Source organism: Hevea brasiliensis, chromosome 4 (assembly GCF_030052815.1).
Source record: "Hevea brasiliensis isolate MT/VB/25A 57/8 chromosome 4, ASM3005281v1, whole genome shotgun sequence".
NCBI lineage: Eukaryota > Viridiplantae > Streptophyta > Magnoliopsida > Malpighiales > Euphorbiaceae > Hevea > Hevea brasiliensis.
Genome location: NC_079496.1, coordinates 103,798,211 through 103,816,902, shown reverse-complemented (window position 1 = coordinate 103,816,902; position 18,692 = coordinate 103,798,211). Strand labels below are relative to the sequence as shown.

Below are 18,692 nucleotides of genomic sequence, written 5' to 3'. Positions count from 1 at the left end.
GGCTTATTGAGGCAAAATCATCTGTACCGATTGAAAAATTTTTCTAAGCCTTTTATTGGCATTCTAATATCATAGAAACCTCAATGACTCTTCTCTGGAGTCCCAAAAATTATTTTATGAATTTTCTCCCAGATTTAGGGCTCCTAGCTGTGAGGACCGCAACTTCTCACTATGTTACCCATCGCTAGGGCACCAACTCATTTAACTTGGTTGTATTTTATTTCTAAAATTTTTCTTAGATTTTTTTATTATTATTTGAGTTATTTATGACTCCTCACTCTAGTCTAAATATTTTTTCAGACATTCTAACTGTCCGAACTGACACCGGCTACCGAAACAGTAGAATGTACGGAATTGCTATAGTGAGGGGTTACAATTCTTCCCTTCTAACAAAAATTTCGTCCTCGAAATTTACCTAACGTACGTAGTTGAAAATTTGCATTAGTGTCATCTCAACTCATATGAATGCAATGCATGTTATGCACACTATCTCTTTCCATCTATCTATGCCTAGGAACGCCTAAACCGTGCTCTGATACTAATAAATATGACACCACTCACCCGACTATAGTGTAGCCGAGCAATGCATATCACACTCGATGCCAGAGCACCCTATTTTATCTTACTTTATTCCTTTAAAAATTTTGTTCTTATTATATTTTAATATCAATTATTTTTCGACAGAGAAACCAGCGGAGTTTCCTCTGTTTCTATTACCATTTTGCGTATTTTACTATTCACCTATTTGAAATTCAACAATAATATTTTCAAATAAAGATCTCATCCATGCTCATCATTTCTGATAGTGTCTATACATTTCGATTCTTATTCATTATCATGCATATTCATTCATGCTCATTTCATATATCAAAATTTTCAAATTTCCATTAATTAGATAATTTACAATTTACATAATATTCATACTTTATATGATATACAAATTAATTATAATTCCATAATTTATATTAAAACATACAATTCATGGCCCTATCTACATGCATTGCTGAGGAGGTGACAACCTTGAATACTTCAAACATTTCTGTAGATCAGAACTCCAATATCTCTGTTTAATATTCGTTGGGCTTTACTTTCAGTACCTACGCGAGGAAACAAATCCATCGTGCTAAGCATTGCTGCTTAGTGGTGCAATAATATAACAAGAAATAATGTATACAAAATATAGATGGAAATAAAACCAAATTTGCGTAATCAAGAATTATTTTCATTTCATATGGAATTCCTAATATTAATTATCTTTTGTCATATTATATTGTTCTTTGGAATCGTTTGTTTCCTAAGTTTACTGTAGTGATATACAAAATATGAAATATATTAGTATATTACATTTCTATTCATGTTATTTCAGAAGATGCAGTTGTAATTATTTATTTAAATAATATCAATTTTGCTAATCTTTTTATCCTTTCACTCAACATTTCCTAGGTGTTTGGATCATTTCATAGTAAATAAAATTTTAAAACTAATTCTAGTTTCTTTCTTATTCATTCATTTAATTCACATTATTCTTAACAAATTTCACTGCCCAAGTAACCTATAACAGGCTGACTAAACTAGATAACGGGTCGTTAGCACTAGACACTGCGGTACCTCGGGCCGTCATACCATAAGACGCGGAACGTCAACCACGGATGTAGTCAGAATGGTTAAAAAGTCATGATAACACATAATCGGGCATAAAAGCCATGAGTGCAGGCATAAAGCCATCAGTACGGGCATAAAAGCCATGAATACAGGCATAAAGCCATGAATACGGGCATAAAGCCTTTAGCAGTACTGCTAAAATAATACCCTATTGGCATGCCCATCTATCCAATCTGACACACATGTCTAGGCAATACATGGGCACATAGTACCATTAAATGTTCATAAATTTCATTATTTCATTATAGGTTCTAATTATAATTTCTAGCATTTTAATCTTTTTCATAATAGAAAAATAAATCTCTAAGTTTAATATATACATAATTTATGCATTCATTATAATTTATACATTCATTTGATCATTTATATGATCACAATTCACATCAATTATCCTTCTAAATTCACAGCAATTATTTGATTAAATTAAATTCTCTAATATAATCACCAAATAATAGATTATATAATCCATTAGCAAAGATTAGAACACTCATTAATGTGCAACCCAATAGGTTCAATACTGAGCCTGTAACAAATTAAACACTCTAATTTATTAATCAAGGTTGGATTCTAGCAACACTCCTTAATGACCAGATAGCATGAAGTAATATTATTTACTCATAAGAACCCTTAGAAGATTAATTAATGTAATAATTCCTTCTAGCATTACAGCTTTGAGTTAACTTTAGGGTATGGATTAATTGTTAAGCCCCAACAAGTAACCAACTACGTTTCATGTCAATTATAATCAACTGGTGAATAACTTAAGGAATTCATTTCTTCATTCATTTGATTTCGCTAGCCAAAGTCTTTATTTAGTTGTTATAATTAATGACAACATAAATTTCAAACTCATTGCCAAGAGTTGCACAATGGATTCCTTCTCGATCAATCATTTATAAGTATTTAATGGGGAAAAATACACTTTAATACCCTGTGGTTTGTACGTTTTATTAATAGGGGCTTGAGGTTTATGTTTTTGCATTTAAGGGCCTATGTTATTACGCTGTTAGTACTTAAGGACAAAATTGATAAATGATGTCAATATATGCTAACATGGCAAGTCTCCCAGTACTTTTAAGTTAGCATGGCAAATGAGCTCCACCTATTTAGATGTATATACTAGTCTACCTATTGATTTCCTCACAATAGAAGGATAAATGTCAGCATATTTTATTTTCTCTCATTCTTCCTAACTTGGCATTGGATGAATGACATGATTATATACAGCTAAATATGTGAAACCCAATTACCATGCTAGCTTAAGAGCACAGAGAGACTTGTCACGTTAGCATACATTGACACCATTTAGTAATTTTGTCCTTAAATACTAACGATGTAATAACACAGGCCCTTAACTGTAAAAAAATAAACCTCAAGCCCTTATCAATAAAACGCGCAAACCACAGGGTACTAAAGTATATTTTACCCTATTTAATAACACCCAATATCTATTCACCTATTATCCTAGGATATTAGGTGTCCGTAATAAAATTATAATGAATAACTTGTTAATTACTATGATGATCTGAGTCAAAGGTAACATTTTAAACTATTATTTTCATGAAAATATCCTATTGATAGTTAAATGGTAATAATATCCATCAAGTATTGATTGAGTTGATTCAATAATCATATCTCCATATGCATCATCTATATATGTAATTTAGCAAATGAGACCAACTAATCTCTATCCAATAAAGAACATGACAAATAAAATAATGTATGCCATATAAAATCACATTGATTTCAATATGTTCAAATCATTAAATTACATGAGATATTGGTTTTTGGATATATCAAAATAATAGTTTTCCAACACATTATTCCAACAACAATAGTAGTAGTAGTAGTAAGATGTGGTGGAGTGAGATAAGCCCAATGTGTAAGTTGAGGACTAAATATTTTTGTTTAAACTTCTCCATCCCAGAACTCCTCAATAGACTTGAAAGGGCCATTCTCATGGATAAATATCAACCCAGGATATGCTTTGTGCTGTGGAAGTTGACTTATCCTGTAGGATTCCTCTAGACTGAGCTTCCATTCAAAAATGTCAAGATTTTGTTCCATCCTTTCCTTATTAAAGCTCTTTACGATTAGACTCCCTCCTTGTTCATACACCCATCTCAAACAAATCTGATCCACAAGGAAAAAATAAACTTAGGAAATGATTATTTCATTTTGATCATTATTTAATAGCTATTAAAAATAGTATCACAAAAATTTAATGGGAACTACTAATTAAATCCTTCCACTCCCCACAAAAAAAAAAGAAGGTAATTTTGGAAAGCTTTCAATCAATTCAAAAACGCCAAAAATGGACTTGTTATAGAATTTATCTCTTCCTGCTCTCTCTATCTGTCACTGGGTATAGAGAGTTTTCTCTCTCTAAAATCTTACATTACTTGTTGGCCTTCTTTCTACAAAAGCCTGCCTTTTGCTTTTAATCTCCCCCTATGTTTTGTCATCTTACATAATTTAAAAGAGAGGGAGAGCTAAAAGGAAGGTGACTAGCAAAGCTTGGCTTCCAAAAATTCAAATGTATAATGATCATATGATTAATGCAATTTTAGTGAATTAATACAGTTAAGAGTATAATTCTCACAGTAAATTAAAATTTTTACCAATTGACTTTGGCACTAAGGAATAAAACACTAAAGTGCATTTCTACTTATTGATATATTTAAGAATATACTCTCAATGATTAATATTAAAATAGCTACTTAAAGTGTTATAGTATTAATGGAAATGAGAATTAGTGAATAAAAGTGTAGTCTAAGGGAAATTAATGTTCTACTAAACCTCAAAATTAATGAGAATGAAAATAAATTTCAAATATGACTAAAACAATTACTAATAAAATATTGTGGGGATGGAGGAGTGGGATTTAGAAGAAGTGCAATCAAGGACCATCCCTATAAAAAAATAAAAAACAATAAAAAAAACTCACATTCAACTGAGATTTTGTTAGGTGCTCTAAGAGCACATGTTCTTTCTGTCACAATGAGATGGGGCCCACATCTCATAATAGGAAAACTAAATTCTTGTGAGTATATAGTGCAGTAAAAACAAGTGCACTAGAAGCATCTTATAATTTTCCCATTCAATCAAATCTAGGGGTAAGTGAGGAACTTTTTTTTTTCTTCAAACATTTTTCATTCAAACTCTAACGAGTATTAGATGATAACTTTGAGGGTGTATTGGCATAAAAGCAAGCAAAGGGAAGAGGAGAACCAACATAGGGATTTGGCTAACAAGGGTGAGCTACACTCACCCCTTTTCTTTTTTTGTCTTTGATTTTTTTTTCCTTCTTAAGCTCTGATAATTAATGTCTAGACCCTCCATGATTATAAAGGAAGCAAGTGGAATGAGTGGGACAAGAGTTAGATTTCGGTCAAGAATAGATTAAGGAATGGGAAAGCTTAAATCTTTAAGGCACTAAAACCCTAGACCCTCTCTTGAATTGTATTTGACATTCTAGTGTTTAATTGAGGCAAAATGGAGTGAGAAAAATTCAACATTTGTGCACTAGGATTTTGGCCAAAAGAGGAAGAAAGGGAGGAGTTTCTTCCTAAGAATCTGAGAACTTAATTGGAATTCTGAGGTAAGTATATGAGACCCTAGACCTCCTTTTTTATGTGCGTTAATTCTTAAGTATTATGGCTGCCATTGTTTGGTTTGTTAAGCCTTTATTATTATTAAAATGCATTAATTGTGTTTATGTTGTGAAAGAAATATTTACCAAAAGAATTGGTTCAATTGTAGTGTTGTGAATAATTCAATGACATGTTATATATATGTCATTGTTGATTGTTTATTTGAACATTTGTCTTATGATAAAGATTAGACAAGTGCTTTAAATGATGTATTTTAGTAAGAGTATGGAAACATGAATGAGAGAGTCTAGGAGTTGAAAAATCCTAATGTACTTGGATACTTAAAGAACATGGAAAATGTAAATTGAAAAGTGAATGGTATGATTATTGTGAAGTGAAATACATCTTAAATCCATCTAATATGGACAACATAGAATAGAGGTGATGTTTATAAAAGCTGTTCTATCTCCTAGTGAAAAACGTAGTTTTTGCTACTAGTGACAAATTAACAAATATAATGGAAGGTAATTATTGAGGTTACAATTCAAAATAGGAAAATTATTTTTTATTATTGCTCTTTTATGATTGTCAAGGGGATAATAGGATTGCAATAAGGAGCTCTACTTGAATATATTTTACTTAACTTATACTCACATAGTATTGAGAATAGTTATTTAAGGCTTAATATTTAAAAAAAAATCTAAAACTTTACGTGTTTTTGTTATTATAGTTATTATTTTTTTTTTGTTAATTTTGGCTTTATTTAAAAGTTTAGTATTTATTATGACCCGGTCAAAATTGGAGATTTCGGGATGCTGACATGGTGGCTGACGTGATAAAAATATTATTTTTTTAATATTGCTAATATGACAAATGACGTGACATAAACTTTTATGTTCTTGTTGGTGTGGAGGCTAACATGGCAAAAATATTATTATTTGATATGTTATTACTGACGTGGCATAACTTTAATAATTAAAAAATTCAAAACTTTTCAACTTTTATTAATTATAGCTAATTATATAAATTTATTTCATTTATAGCCAATTAACTAATTTTAATCTAACTTGGTCAAAAATTAATATTTTATTACCTAATAAAATTATGCTACTTAGTATAATGAAAAGAATAATTTTCCACTCTCTCCCTTTATAGATTTTTATTTATTTAAAAATTAAAAATTCATGTAAAGAATCTCAATAATAACAATATTCATCATTTTAGCAAATAATAATAATAATAATAATAATAATAATAATAATAATAAACATGTGGTTGAATGTCTATATATTATTGGATGATAGTGGGTACGAAGAGAGAGAGATGAAGAAATAGATATAGGGATATTATTTAGAGGGAGAAATTTAGGTGGAAGGTGTATGTATACATATTATTAAATGACAATGGATAGGAGGAGAGAAAGATGGGTGGAGGGATTTTTTAATTTTAAATAAATAAAAATGTATCTATTTTCATAAATAAGTTTCATAAATATTTCAAAAAAAAAGGGAGAGAGATAGGAGAATATTATTTTTGAATATTATTTTTTTTGTTATATTAAATAATATAAATATACATTTTGGACAATTGTATTAAGTAATAAAATATTAATTTTGATCAAATTAGATAAAATTAGTCAATTGACTATAAATGAAACAAATTTATAGAATTAGCTATAATTGACAAAGGTTAAAAAGTTTTGAATTTTTTTAATTATTAAAGTTATGCCACTTCAGCAGTAATATATAAAATCATAATATTTTACAACGTTAACCGCGATGTCAACAAGAACATAAAAGTTTCTGTCAATTACTTCCCACATCAACAATAACATATTAAAAAATAATATTTTTTGTCACATTAGCCATCACGTTAGCAACCCAAATCTCTAATTTTTACTGAGCCATAATAAATATTAAAATTTTAAGTAAGTCAAAATTGACAAAAAAAATTTACTATAGTTACAAAAACGCGTAAAGTTTTGAAATTTTTTAAAACAATTAGCCGTTATTTAATTATTAACAAGTACATTGGAAGTAAAAAAAAAAAAAAAAAGAAAAAGAAAAAGAAACTAGCTTTTCTGACCTCCCATGTATCTTGGGCGCTTAGAAAAGAGAAGAATCATCCACATAGGAATAGAGATTATTATTTTGTTTAGACTTGGGTCATGTACATGAAATATGCATAACAGTTGGATGCATTGTATTTTATGGAACTATTCTACTGCTTTAAATGTAATTATTTCGGACCGTGTATGAGTCCTAAGTCTCATATTAAATTTGGCATGTAAAACTATTATTTTGGATATGACCATTCAAATAATTGTGTTGGATGGATTGAGCTTACTTATGTTAATTATGGGATTGCGTTATTTTACGTAAATATTCAAAGATTGCATGTGGAATGACTTTGTCAATTAAGTGTAATATGATGACTATTGAGGATCAGTATTGTTGTGACTGAGATTGTTGGGAATTAGTTGATGTGTTGCTATGCAAAGATATTTTAAGGTCTTATTTATAAGGAAAACTCTATCAAATTTTTAATTATAAATGAGAGACACTTAATTGATATGTCATATTAAGAGATGTTGAATAAAAATTAATGGGCACTAAATAGAGATAAAAGAATGTAAAATAGAATTATGGTTTAGATGTTACATGTGACCCTACGGGTGGAGAAGAGAGGGTTTGCTATTCTCAAAATACTTCTTCTAGTATATTTATTTTTAAAAGATGCAAATTTGAGCTTAACCATCTCAATTTATCAATTTGTATGCCTATGTGGCCTAATTGACGCTGACTGATGCCAACTTGAGTGTATTTGACCTTTATTTTGTAATTTAATTTAGAATTGTCTGCACTCAACTAATTTGATATTTTTATTGATTTGATTTTGATTAGAATTCTACTTAAAACGTTACTGTATAAGTAAGAACTTCCTCAATATGTATGTTACCTGAGCTACAGTTTTTCCCCTAGCCTCAGCAATCTCTTTCAGCACTTGGTTCTCTAGAACTTGGTTTGTTCCCCAAAAAGTTCCTTTAGCTCCCAAAGGAGAGTATGCAGTGATATGAACACCCTTCTCCTTGCAAAATTGTATTAGCTTCTTTTGCTGCCAAAGTGGACTCATCTCAACCTTGCAAAAAATCAATGCGTATTAGCTATAAACAGCCAAATCAATGGTAATCAACTACAAACTTTTAGTTGTAAGTATTAAAATCTGATGGTTGAAAACACAACCGCTGGCTTATATATTTTTATTTCTTTTTATTTTTTGGGTTAATTTATTAACATTCAAGGCAACTTGCAAATTATACCATATTTTAAAAAAAAAATTATTACAATTAAAACCTCCATATAAGATCCTTTCAATTCAAAAAATCATTTAATTTTTAAGTATTTTATAAAATTCTCCCATAAAAAGTATAAGTACATTCTCATACTTTTAATTTATAACTAGTTGGCCCTTTAATTCAGTTATATCCTTCCGTCAAAATTAGGCTATTTAATTTTTAAAGTTTGACAAAATTAATGAATTAATTCTCACGTTTTATAAAATTTAAATTAATTAGACAATAACATTTGATTTTGTTAATTAAATCTTTAATCATTCTGTTAACACAATTAATTGTTAATATTTTACTTATTAATTCTTTTTATTTCTTCCAATCAATTAATAGTCGACACTTGTCCTTTATCTCCCTAAAAATCGACTGAATTCTTGAATTGAAATGGTTTTAAAGTTGAGAGTCTTTGTAAAAATTTTTTGAATAAGATTTGATTTAAAATTTTTAAAGATTGAAGTTAATTTTTAAATAACCCTATTTTTTTACTAGAAGCTTTTGATTTTGTAATAAATATCTTAACTTCCAATCATAGACTCGAAAAAACTCAAGAAAACCAAAACTTACTTGATTCACAGCTGGTGGGATTTTTGCCATGTTTAACAAGGTTTGCAGCTTCTCGCATGAAAAGTTGCTAACTCCAATTGATTTAGTGAGGCCACGCTTTTGACACTCTTCCATAGCTTCCCATACAGCCTTAATATCCATGTGAACAAGTTCATCCTTCTCAAAAGGAAAATCTTGCTCTCCAGGTATTAAGCTTATGGGAAAATGAATCAAATATAGATCAAGATACTCCAATTTTAAGTTCCTGCATGCGATATGGACCAAATATATACTAATCAATAATATATATAGATATATAACAATCCTAGGGCTGTTTGGTATCAACCCTCTACAATTTTCTGCAATTTTCATAATATAGAAATTATGTTTGCATCTGCATTTCTCTGTTTACTCAGTATGTACATATATATATATATATATATATATATATATATATATATATATATATATATATATATATATATATATATATATATATAATGAAAATTTTGTTGACCAATGAAGAAAAATTAAATATATGAATTATAATCCATATCTTGATCACTAGTCTAAACATAATCACATGCAATACAAGAATCATGGCATTAAATGACAGTCTAAATGTATCTTGAATTGCATAAATAGATGCTCCACAAATTAGTTAAATTGAGAGTTTCCAAAGACCAAGAACCAAGCCAAAATAATGTACGCACAAATCATACTTCTCTTCCTATCCTCTATTTGTTTTTGTTTTGTTGCAAACGTTGTAAAAATGTTTCTGTAACTTTATATAGTTACTCCTTCATGCAACGTAAGAAAAATTGTCTTAATTGGAGTTACATGCTTTTGACAATCTCTTTTTCTTTTCAGTTTAAAAGCAATATATCCGTGTTAACTCATATGAGTGCCTAGGGTTTATTCCTTACTGTTTTACAGAGACAATCCAATAGAATTACATGTTGTATTCTTAGCTACCCAATTAGCATAATCAATGATAAATCCTCGAACAATCACCTATGCCACCTACTAATATTCTGATCTAACTTATGCAAAAGCATATCTAGAAATTTCCTTATCAATTAGAATTAATCTATTAATTCTAATAATATACTTCACTAAGCATTCCAATTCGTCAACCTTAATATTCAGATTAATAGACAAATTAACCAGATTGTTAATCATCCAAATCACTCTATATTTCCGTTGTATGGTGAAAATTCTCTATGATGTCTACATGCACAGTAGGCCCCATAAATTTTTGAAATAAATACAGAAAATAAGATCCACTAAATTATTTGCACAAAAATAATAATTTTGAAGCAATATATATAGTGACTTGAGAATAAATAAATTAATAAAAATTTGGACAATTTTTATAATTTATGCATAATAAAATAATTTTTTATGAATTTTTGTAATTAAAAATAAAATATCCAAAAAAAATATGTAACTAATAATTATAAATAAAATTTCAACTTTTTTTAAATATTTTCGACAAAAATTTCGCTGTAAAGCTACTGCGCATGCCACCCGTGTGCCTATGCCATGCGTAGGGACTTAGTGACACCTGCTGCTCGCGTGAGGATAAAACCACGCGTCGTATACAAAAAATGACATGCTATTTTCGTGCCACGCAAGAAGCCGCATCATTTGGTCTTTGCTGCCTTTTGTCAGTTCACTGAGGTGTGCGTGCCACGCTTCGCTTGCCAAGGGCATGTCTTTTTTAAATTAGGTGTGTATACATGCTAATTTAATATCATATATATATTGATTGCCCCTCAATTAAGGAAAAAAGAATCGATATATTGTTTTTTATAATAATAATAATAATAATAATAATAACAATAATAATTGAATAATATAAAGTGAATATCTATTTATAATACTCTAAAAATTAAAAAAAATAATAAAAATAAAGATATATATATAAAAGAAGACAATAGGAAATGACAATAACAAAATAAAGCTTAAATGATATATTTTTTATAATTTGTGCATATCCCAACACTTTGCAATTTCTACTTTTTATTTTGACATAGTTAAAGAATTGAATTATTTAATCATTAAGGTACATGCTTTTTAATCTCTCTTTACTTGATTTGCTTGTTGACCCATAATCTTTAGTCTCTATTTACATATTTTTTGGGTTGTTAATCAAATTTTAAAATTATAATATTTAAGCACTTATTATAAAAGATAGTTAAATATATAAAATAATTTTTTTTTAAAAAAAATATATTATTATTGAGATAAATTTTGAGATTTCAAGGCGAAAAGCTCTTTTCCCTTTTTTCTATCTCATGCAATATCCAGACGAAATCTAAAAGAAAAAAAATTAATCGAATGCATAACAAATAAATTGGAGTCGGAAAAATAATTTTATCCTTAATTTTGACCTCTTCGTATCTAATTCTATATCCGCCTTTGTATAAACCCTAGAATCCATGTGATGATCTACTATGGTAAAGATAATCATACATAATACAAGAATTACATCATTAAATCCAGGAGCAGAGCTAGGCAGGGCGTCAAAATTTTTTTCTTTTCTAAATTAGTTGTATATATGCTAATTTAATAATTAATATATATATATTAGCCCATCAATTAAGAAAAAAATTGTTAACTCTATAATAATGATAATAATAATAATAATAATTAAATAATATAAAATGCATATTTAAAATACTTTAAAGTTAAAAAAAAAAAGTAAAAATAATGATATAAGAAATGACAATACAAAATGACAAGTAAAAAAACAAAGCTTAAATGATATATTCTTTAAAATATATGCAGATTTTTATACTTTGTAATTTTTATTTTTTATTTTGACATAACTGAAAAATTGAATTACTTGATAATTAAGGCACACACTTTTTGGTCTCTCCTTATTTAATTTGCTTTTTAACTCATACTTTTTGTCTATCTGTACATTATTTTGGGTTGTAAATCAAATTTTAAAATCAAAATATTTAATTATTTATATGCACACTAAAAAGAATTTAAAAATGTAAAATAAATTTATTTTTAAATAAAAATAATAATAGATTATTATCCAAACAGGTTTTAAGAATTTAAGATGATAAGACTTTTTTTCATTTTTGTCGCATGCAATATCAGGATCGGGAGATCTAAAAAAAATAAAATCAATTACATAATGAATTAGAATCGAAAAACAATTTTGTCCGTAATTTTTTCCCCTCATATCTAATCATGCATCTACCCCTGCGAAAACACAAGAGCCCATGCGACGATCCACTATTCTAAACATAATCATATACATATAAGAATTACGTCATTAAATCCAGCAGGGGACCGAGGCATGCAGTTGGAAAGAAGTGAATGTATATTTAGAATACTCTAAAAATAAAAATCGTAAAAACAAAAATATATAAAAAAGACAGTAAAAAATGAAAAAAAAAAAAACTTAAATGATATATTATTTAAAATTGGTGTAGATTTCTGTACTTTGTAATTTCTATTTTTTATTTTGACATAATTAAGGAATTGAATTACTTGATGATTAAGATAAATATTTGTTGTCTCTGTTTACTTGATTGACCCATTATTTTTATCTCTCTTTACATGTTTTTCGAATTATAAATCGAATTTTAACATTATAATTTAAGCACTTAAATGCATAATTGAAAAAAGTATTTAAATACATAAAATAAATTTATTTTTAAATAAAATTAATAATATATTATAATCGGGAGAGGTTTTGGAGATTCAAGGCAGAAAGATTTTCTCTGTTTTTATTTCATGCGATATCAGGATTAGCCGATTGGGACATGTCTGAAAAAATTAATTGGATACATAATTAATCAAATTAAAGTTAAAAAACATTTTTATCCTTAATTTTAACCTCCCTATGTCTAATAATGCGTCCATCCTAATTAGATCACAGTAGAAATGCATATAGAGTTGCAAAATTTAGATGCTTCACAAATTAATTATGTTGAGAGTATCCAAAGATCAAGAACCAAGTGAAAATAATGTACACACCATTAAAAAAAAAAAACTAATCAAATTGATTGCTAATTTATTACAATCGGTTGCTAATTGATTTAGCAATCAATTTAATTGGTTGCAACGAGATTGATTACAAATAACAATCGATAGCTAAATTCATTATAAACAGTGATCGATAATTAAATTGATTATTAAATCAATTAATTTTAAAGAAAATAAAATTTTTAATAAAAAATTATCGATTGCTAATAGCAATTAAGCATAATCAATTGTAAAAAATTTAATATTTATAATTTTATAATTTTATAATTCTTTTATAAATCAATACGCTATTTACAACTAACTTAGCAATCAAAAAGTCAGTTGCTAATTTAAAAAAAATTATAAAAAAATAAATTTTCAAACAATAAATAAATAAATTAAATTAATAAATTTTAAAAAAATTACTAAAATAATAAATTATTAATAAAAAATTAATACTAAAAAATTAATATAAAAATATTATAAAAAATTATTAATAATAATTATTATAAAAAATATTAAAAAAAATATAAAAAAATATTTATAAGATAAATTACTAAAATATATATATATATATATATATATATATATATATATATATATATATATATATATATACTAAAAATTAACATTACAAATAATTTATTTACAAAAAATATATTTGAATAAAAATTTTTATTTTATGTAAAATAAATTAAATAAAAAAGATTATGAAAAAAAAAAGATGATAAATAAAATAGATAAGAAAATAAAAGATAATGATAAAAATGGATAAGAAAAAAAAGATAATAAAGAAGAAAATAAATTAGAATAAAAAGATAATAAAGAAGAAAATATATGAAAAAGAAAAAAAAGAAAATAGATAAGAAAGAAAATAATAAAAAAAATAAATAATAAAAAAAATGATAAATAAAATATGTTAGAAGAAAAAAAGTGATAAATAAAATATATGAGAATAAAAAAAATAATAAAGAAAATAAAAAAAAAAAAAGTAATGGAGAAAATGAGTAGTTGTAAAAGAAAATAAGTAATTTATATAAATTAATTAGCAATTAATTTTAACAATCGATTGTTAGTTGTTAATTTCTTTTAAAAATTAAATAAAAATTTTTTAAAAAAAAATTTAGCTATCAACTTATAACTAATTACTAATAGCAATCGATTATAAAAATTAATTGCTGTTAATAATTAATTGACAAATCGATTATAAATCAAAATAAAAAAAAGATTGAGATTTGTTTTTAGAGGGAGAATCAATTTTAAAAATTGATTGCTATTAATAATCGATTTGTAATCAAAATTTAAAAAAAAGGTGAAAATTTTTTAAAAAAAATTAATTACAAAATCAGTTATTATTAGCAAACAATTTTAATCAATTTCAATAATTAATTCTTATTAGTAATCAATTTATAAAAAAATGAGTAAAAATTTTAAGAGGAAAATCATTAATAAATTCAGTTACTAATATTAATCGATTTTAATCAATTACAAAAATTGATTGCTATTATCAACTAATTCACAAATAATTTATAAATTAAAAAAAATTAAGTAAAATTTTAAAGAAAAAAATTTAATAATTAATTTAAAATTGATTATAAAAATCAGTTACTATTAGTAATTGATAATGAATCAATTACAAATTGATTGTTATTGATAATTAATTTTTACAATTAATTATAAATCAATCGTTCACTTTAAAATTATTAAAAAATAATTTTTTAAATTTTAATTATAACTAATTACAATTAAAAATTATTATTATTATCAATTAATTTACAAATAAATTATAAATTAAAAAAATAAATAAAATAAAAAATTAAGTAAAAATTTTTAAAGGAAAAAATTTGATAACTGATTTGAAATCAATTACTATTAGTAATCAACAATAAATCAATTATTAATCATAAATTAATTATCATTAATAACTAATTTTTACAATTAATTATAAATTTATCATTAAATTTAAAGTTAATAAAAATAATTCTCTAAATTTTAATTATAACTAATTATCATCTACGAGTAAAATTAACTAATTACTAAGTACGAGTAAAATTAAGTTCAAACTAAAAAACAGATCAAACGATTTAATTTTTTTTTAGCTCAATTTTTTTCAATAATTGGGTTTGATTTTTATTAATTTTTTTATTAATATTATTAAATTTTAAATTAAAATAAAAAATATAATTAAATTCCAGTCTAAAATGAATTAAACTAAAAAAGGTAATAAGTTTTTGTTTTAAATGATAGGTTTGGCTTACATAAGAGTTTTCTTGAGTGCAGGGACGACAAGATCATGATGGGCATCTCTGCACCATAGCTTGGAGGTGATAAAGAGCTGGTCCCTGGAATTGATATACCCAAGGCGAAGAGCTTCTGATATTCCATCTCCAAGGAACTTCTCGGACTTGTAAACCGACGCAGTATCGAAGTGCCGATAACCCACCTTCATAGCATGAACAATTGATTCTGTTATCACTTCTGCAGATTCACCAAAAGGGAATTCAGCTGTTCCAAATCCTACTCTGGGAATTTTCTTATCACTTGAACCAAGTGAAGCCTCAGGAATTCTCACCATTCTCTCTCTCTCTCTCTCTCTCTCTCTTCGTACTTATATAAATCTTTTCATTGCTTTGCCAAGATCCGCCGGTATTTATAAAGTTTTTCTAGCCTGCTTACCCTTGCAAAGAGATCCGGTATTGATGTCAGTTACATCATTAATTGTACATTATCTCGTGATGGCTAATAAACTGAAATAGGGTTTATTTTAAGGGGGTCACGGTTTAAGAATCGTCTATTATAGTTCATGAATCGTTGATTTATGTTTAATAAAATCATGCACCTGAATTAAATTACTAGGAGATGGTTTAGAAGATAGTTTCTGATCTGTCGATTCTGATTTGAGTCTCGATTTAAAATAATTTGAAAGGCGGTTCAAAAAAGAACAGTTCAAGACAATTTAGAGAACGGTTTGAAAGCGATTTAGAGATGATTTAAGAATAGCTTAGAAAAAAAATTAGAAAAAAATTTTATTGATTCAAAATTTAAGTTATATTTGTAAAAATATTTTAATTTTTCTTAGAAATTTTACAATCAAAATAAAATAAGAAAAAAAAAGAAAAAAAAATAATTTATCTTTAAGAAAAGTTTAATAAATAAAGATTTAAACATGATTAAAAAATTAGAGATGAAATTAATTTTTTTAAAGAAATTAGCAAAAAGTGTATGAATATAATTTTGCCTAGATATCCCTTTAGGATTTAGAGAAATAAAAATTTTTAGTTTTATTACTTGCTTTTTTTTAAAAATTATATAATAATTGATAATTAAAAAGTATAAAAGAGAAAAAAAAATTAAAATAGAGGGTATTGAAAATTTTATTGAGGATTTAAAGTAACAATAAAGTAATTGAGATAGTATTGAAAATTTTAATAAGTATATAAAATAATAAAGTAGGAAAATTGAGAGAGTATTGGAAATTAAAATGAGTGTAAAAAATAATTATTTAGAGAATTTGAGAAAAATTGAAAAAATATTAAGAATTGAAGAAAATGCAGAGAACAATTGTGTAGAGAATTAATGATATATATAAATGAATTAGGAGTGAGGTAACATATTTATTGAATTTTTTTATATTTAAATCGTTGGTTTAATTCGATTCGAAATCGTCAGTTCAATCTAGTTCGGAATCGCCGGTTCACAGTTCTTAAAAAATATAAACCTGAACCAAATTTTAGAAAGACGATTTCGATCCGGTTTGAAATCAATTTTAATTTTAACTAACTGATTTCAATTCGATTTCGATTCAAAATCGAACCGTGACCGCTTCTAGTTCATTTATTTTAAGTGAACAAGTTATGTTCATTTATATCTTTTATTTCAATTCCATGCAAGCAGTTGCTTAAACTTTAAAATTATTTAATATAATTATAAAAATTAATAAATTATAAATTATAAAATAAATGAAACTTTCAAGAACCAAGTAGAAAGGAAGAGAAAAACAGGGATTGATTCACGATTTATTATCGGAATAGAATAAATACTATTATTTGGAAAAGCTTTAAGGCTAAGAAAATGTATATAATAAGCATTTATTAACTATTCAAAGCACAATTTCTCCAAAAATATCTGAAAAAAAATACTATTTTAATTCAACTTGCAGCTAAATAAATTACAGCTGTACTAGCAACACGGTATGGGGAAAAGATAGCACAAATCCCAAGTTATTCAAAACGCAATTGGCTCTGTCTAGTCATTTATTAGATTACATCATGTACAGCTGGTGAAGCAGCAGGCGGTTTACCAGTGGTTTAGAGGTAAAAGTAAAACGTTATTTTATATTATTTTATTATTATAATTATTTTTTAAAATTAAGAAATTTAAATAATAATTATTTAAATGCTTTAGCAAATTTTTTATGTTTATTTTTTAATGCTAAATGTGTAATGTTTACTTCTCATTATTCATGACTTTTATAGAAGAACTAGAAAAGCTTTCATTATGAGATGTAATAGAAATTTGAAGTGTAATTTTGTGTAATAAAATTTAAGATGAATTTTAATATAAAATATAATTATAATTATTTTAATTTGAATGATTTAATTATATTGATAAAGTAATTAAATTAACAATTCAATAAAAAATACACTTTATTTAGTGATAATATATTAATATTTAACTTTAAAATATGTCTATGAACATAATTTAAAAATTATTAAATTTTAATTTTTTTTGAAAAAAATATATATTTCCTATCATTGTGTTACTATTCAAATAATAAAGCATGATGTCAATAATCACATGTTATATACATATAAAAAAAATCTTCATAAAAAAGAAAAAAATAAATTTTAAGAAAATATCAAATTTAAAGAAAAAAAGAGATCATAAATTGTAATGAAGGAGGAGACAAAAACTCAAAATCTATTACTAATGATAAATTTAAAAATAAATACAAATTTATTCAAAATAATACAAATTTGAAGATAATTAAAAAAATACAAAATAGAAGTAAGGAAAAAAAAATCAATAAAAAAGGAGGGATAATCTATTGATAAAAAATTTATATTTATATTATAAAATTAAAATATATAAATTATTTATTATTTTTATAAAAATCAATTAAATAAATATGTTAGTAAAAAAATTCAAAGCTATATGGAATAAAAGTGCCCAACGCCTCACATGGCCACAGAATTATTAGTATAATTTTGATTTGCCACGTGATATGATATATACATGCTACATTTAAAAAGTTTTGGTGGGTCAAACTCTGCTGCGATAACATGCTGCGAGGATTTTCTTTGTTTCTTATTATTTTTGGTGAGCTGTAAAGGACTTAGTCTTCTCAAAGTGCAACCAGCAAAGATTTTTTTCTTTTTAATGCTTTGGCTGTCGTACGTGACACATCATGATATTTATGCAATTATGCTCATCTAATGCTTGATTAAGCACTAGTTATCTAATGCTTGATTAAGCACTAGTTATCTAATGCTTGATTAAGCACTAATTAAAAAAACTAGAACACTATTTGATATAAAAATAAATAATAAACTAAT

The 18,692-nt window shown here is 25.8% G+C and overlaps 1 protein-coding gene across 1 annotated transcript; it reads right to left on the bottom strand.

Moving 5' to 3' along the window:
- Window positions 1–3,373: 3,373 nt before the first annotated feature.
- Window positions 3,374–15,809, bottom strand: LOC110662420 (deoxymugineic acid synthase 1-B). Its single transcript, XM_021821374.2, has 4 exons — window positions 15,396–15,809; window positions 9,169–9,412; window positions 8,214–8,393; window positions 3,374–3,795 (listed from the first exon to the last, which is right to left on the bottom strand). Exons 1-4 carry the CDS (start codon window positions 15,710–15,712, stop codon window positions 3,571–3,573), a joined length of 966 nt encoding a protein of 321 aa, XP_021677066.2. The 5' UTR covers window positions 15,713–15,809; the 3' UTR covers window positions 3,374–3,570.
- Window positions 15,810–18,692: the final 2,883 nt, after the last annotated feature.

What these genes read in the sequence shown, in the direction of transcription:
- LOC110662420 (XM_021821374.2), bottom strand. Translation starts at nt 15,712, where the DNA reads ATGGTGAGAATTCCTGAGGCTTCACTTGGTTCAAGTGATAAGAAAATT. An exon ending in GCACTCAAGAAAACTCTTAT is followed by an intron (nt 9,413 to 15,395) that starts GTAAGCCAAACC and finishes TATCGCATGCAG; the next exon opens with GAACTTAAAATTGGAGTATC. An exon ending in GGGGAAAAACTGTAGCTCAG is followed by an intron (nt 3,796 to 8,213) that starts GTAACATACATA and finishes CTTGTGGATCAG; the next exon opens with ATTTGTTTGAGATGGGTGTA.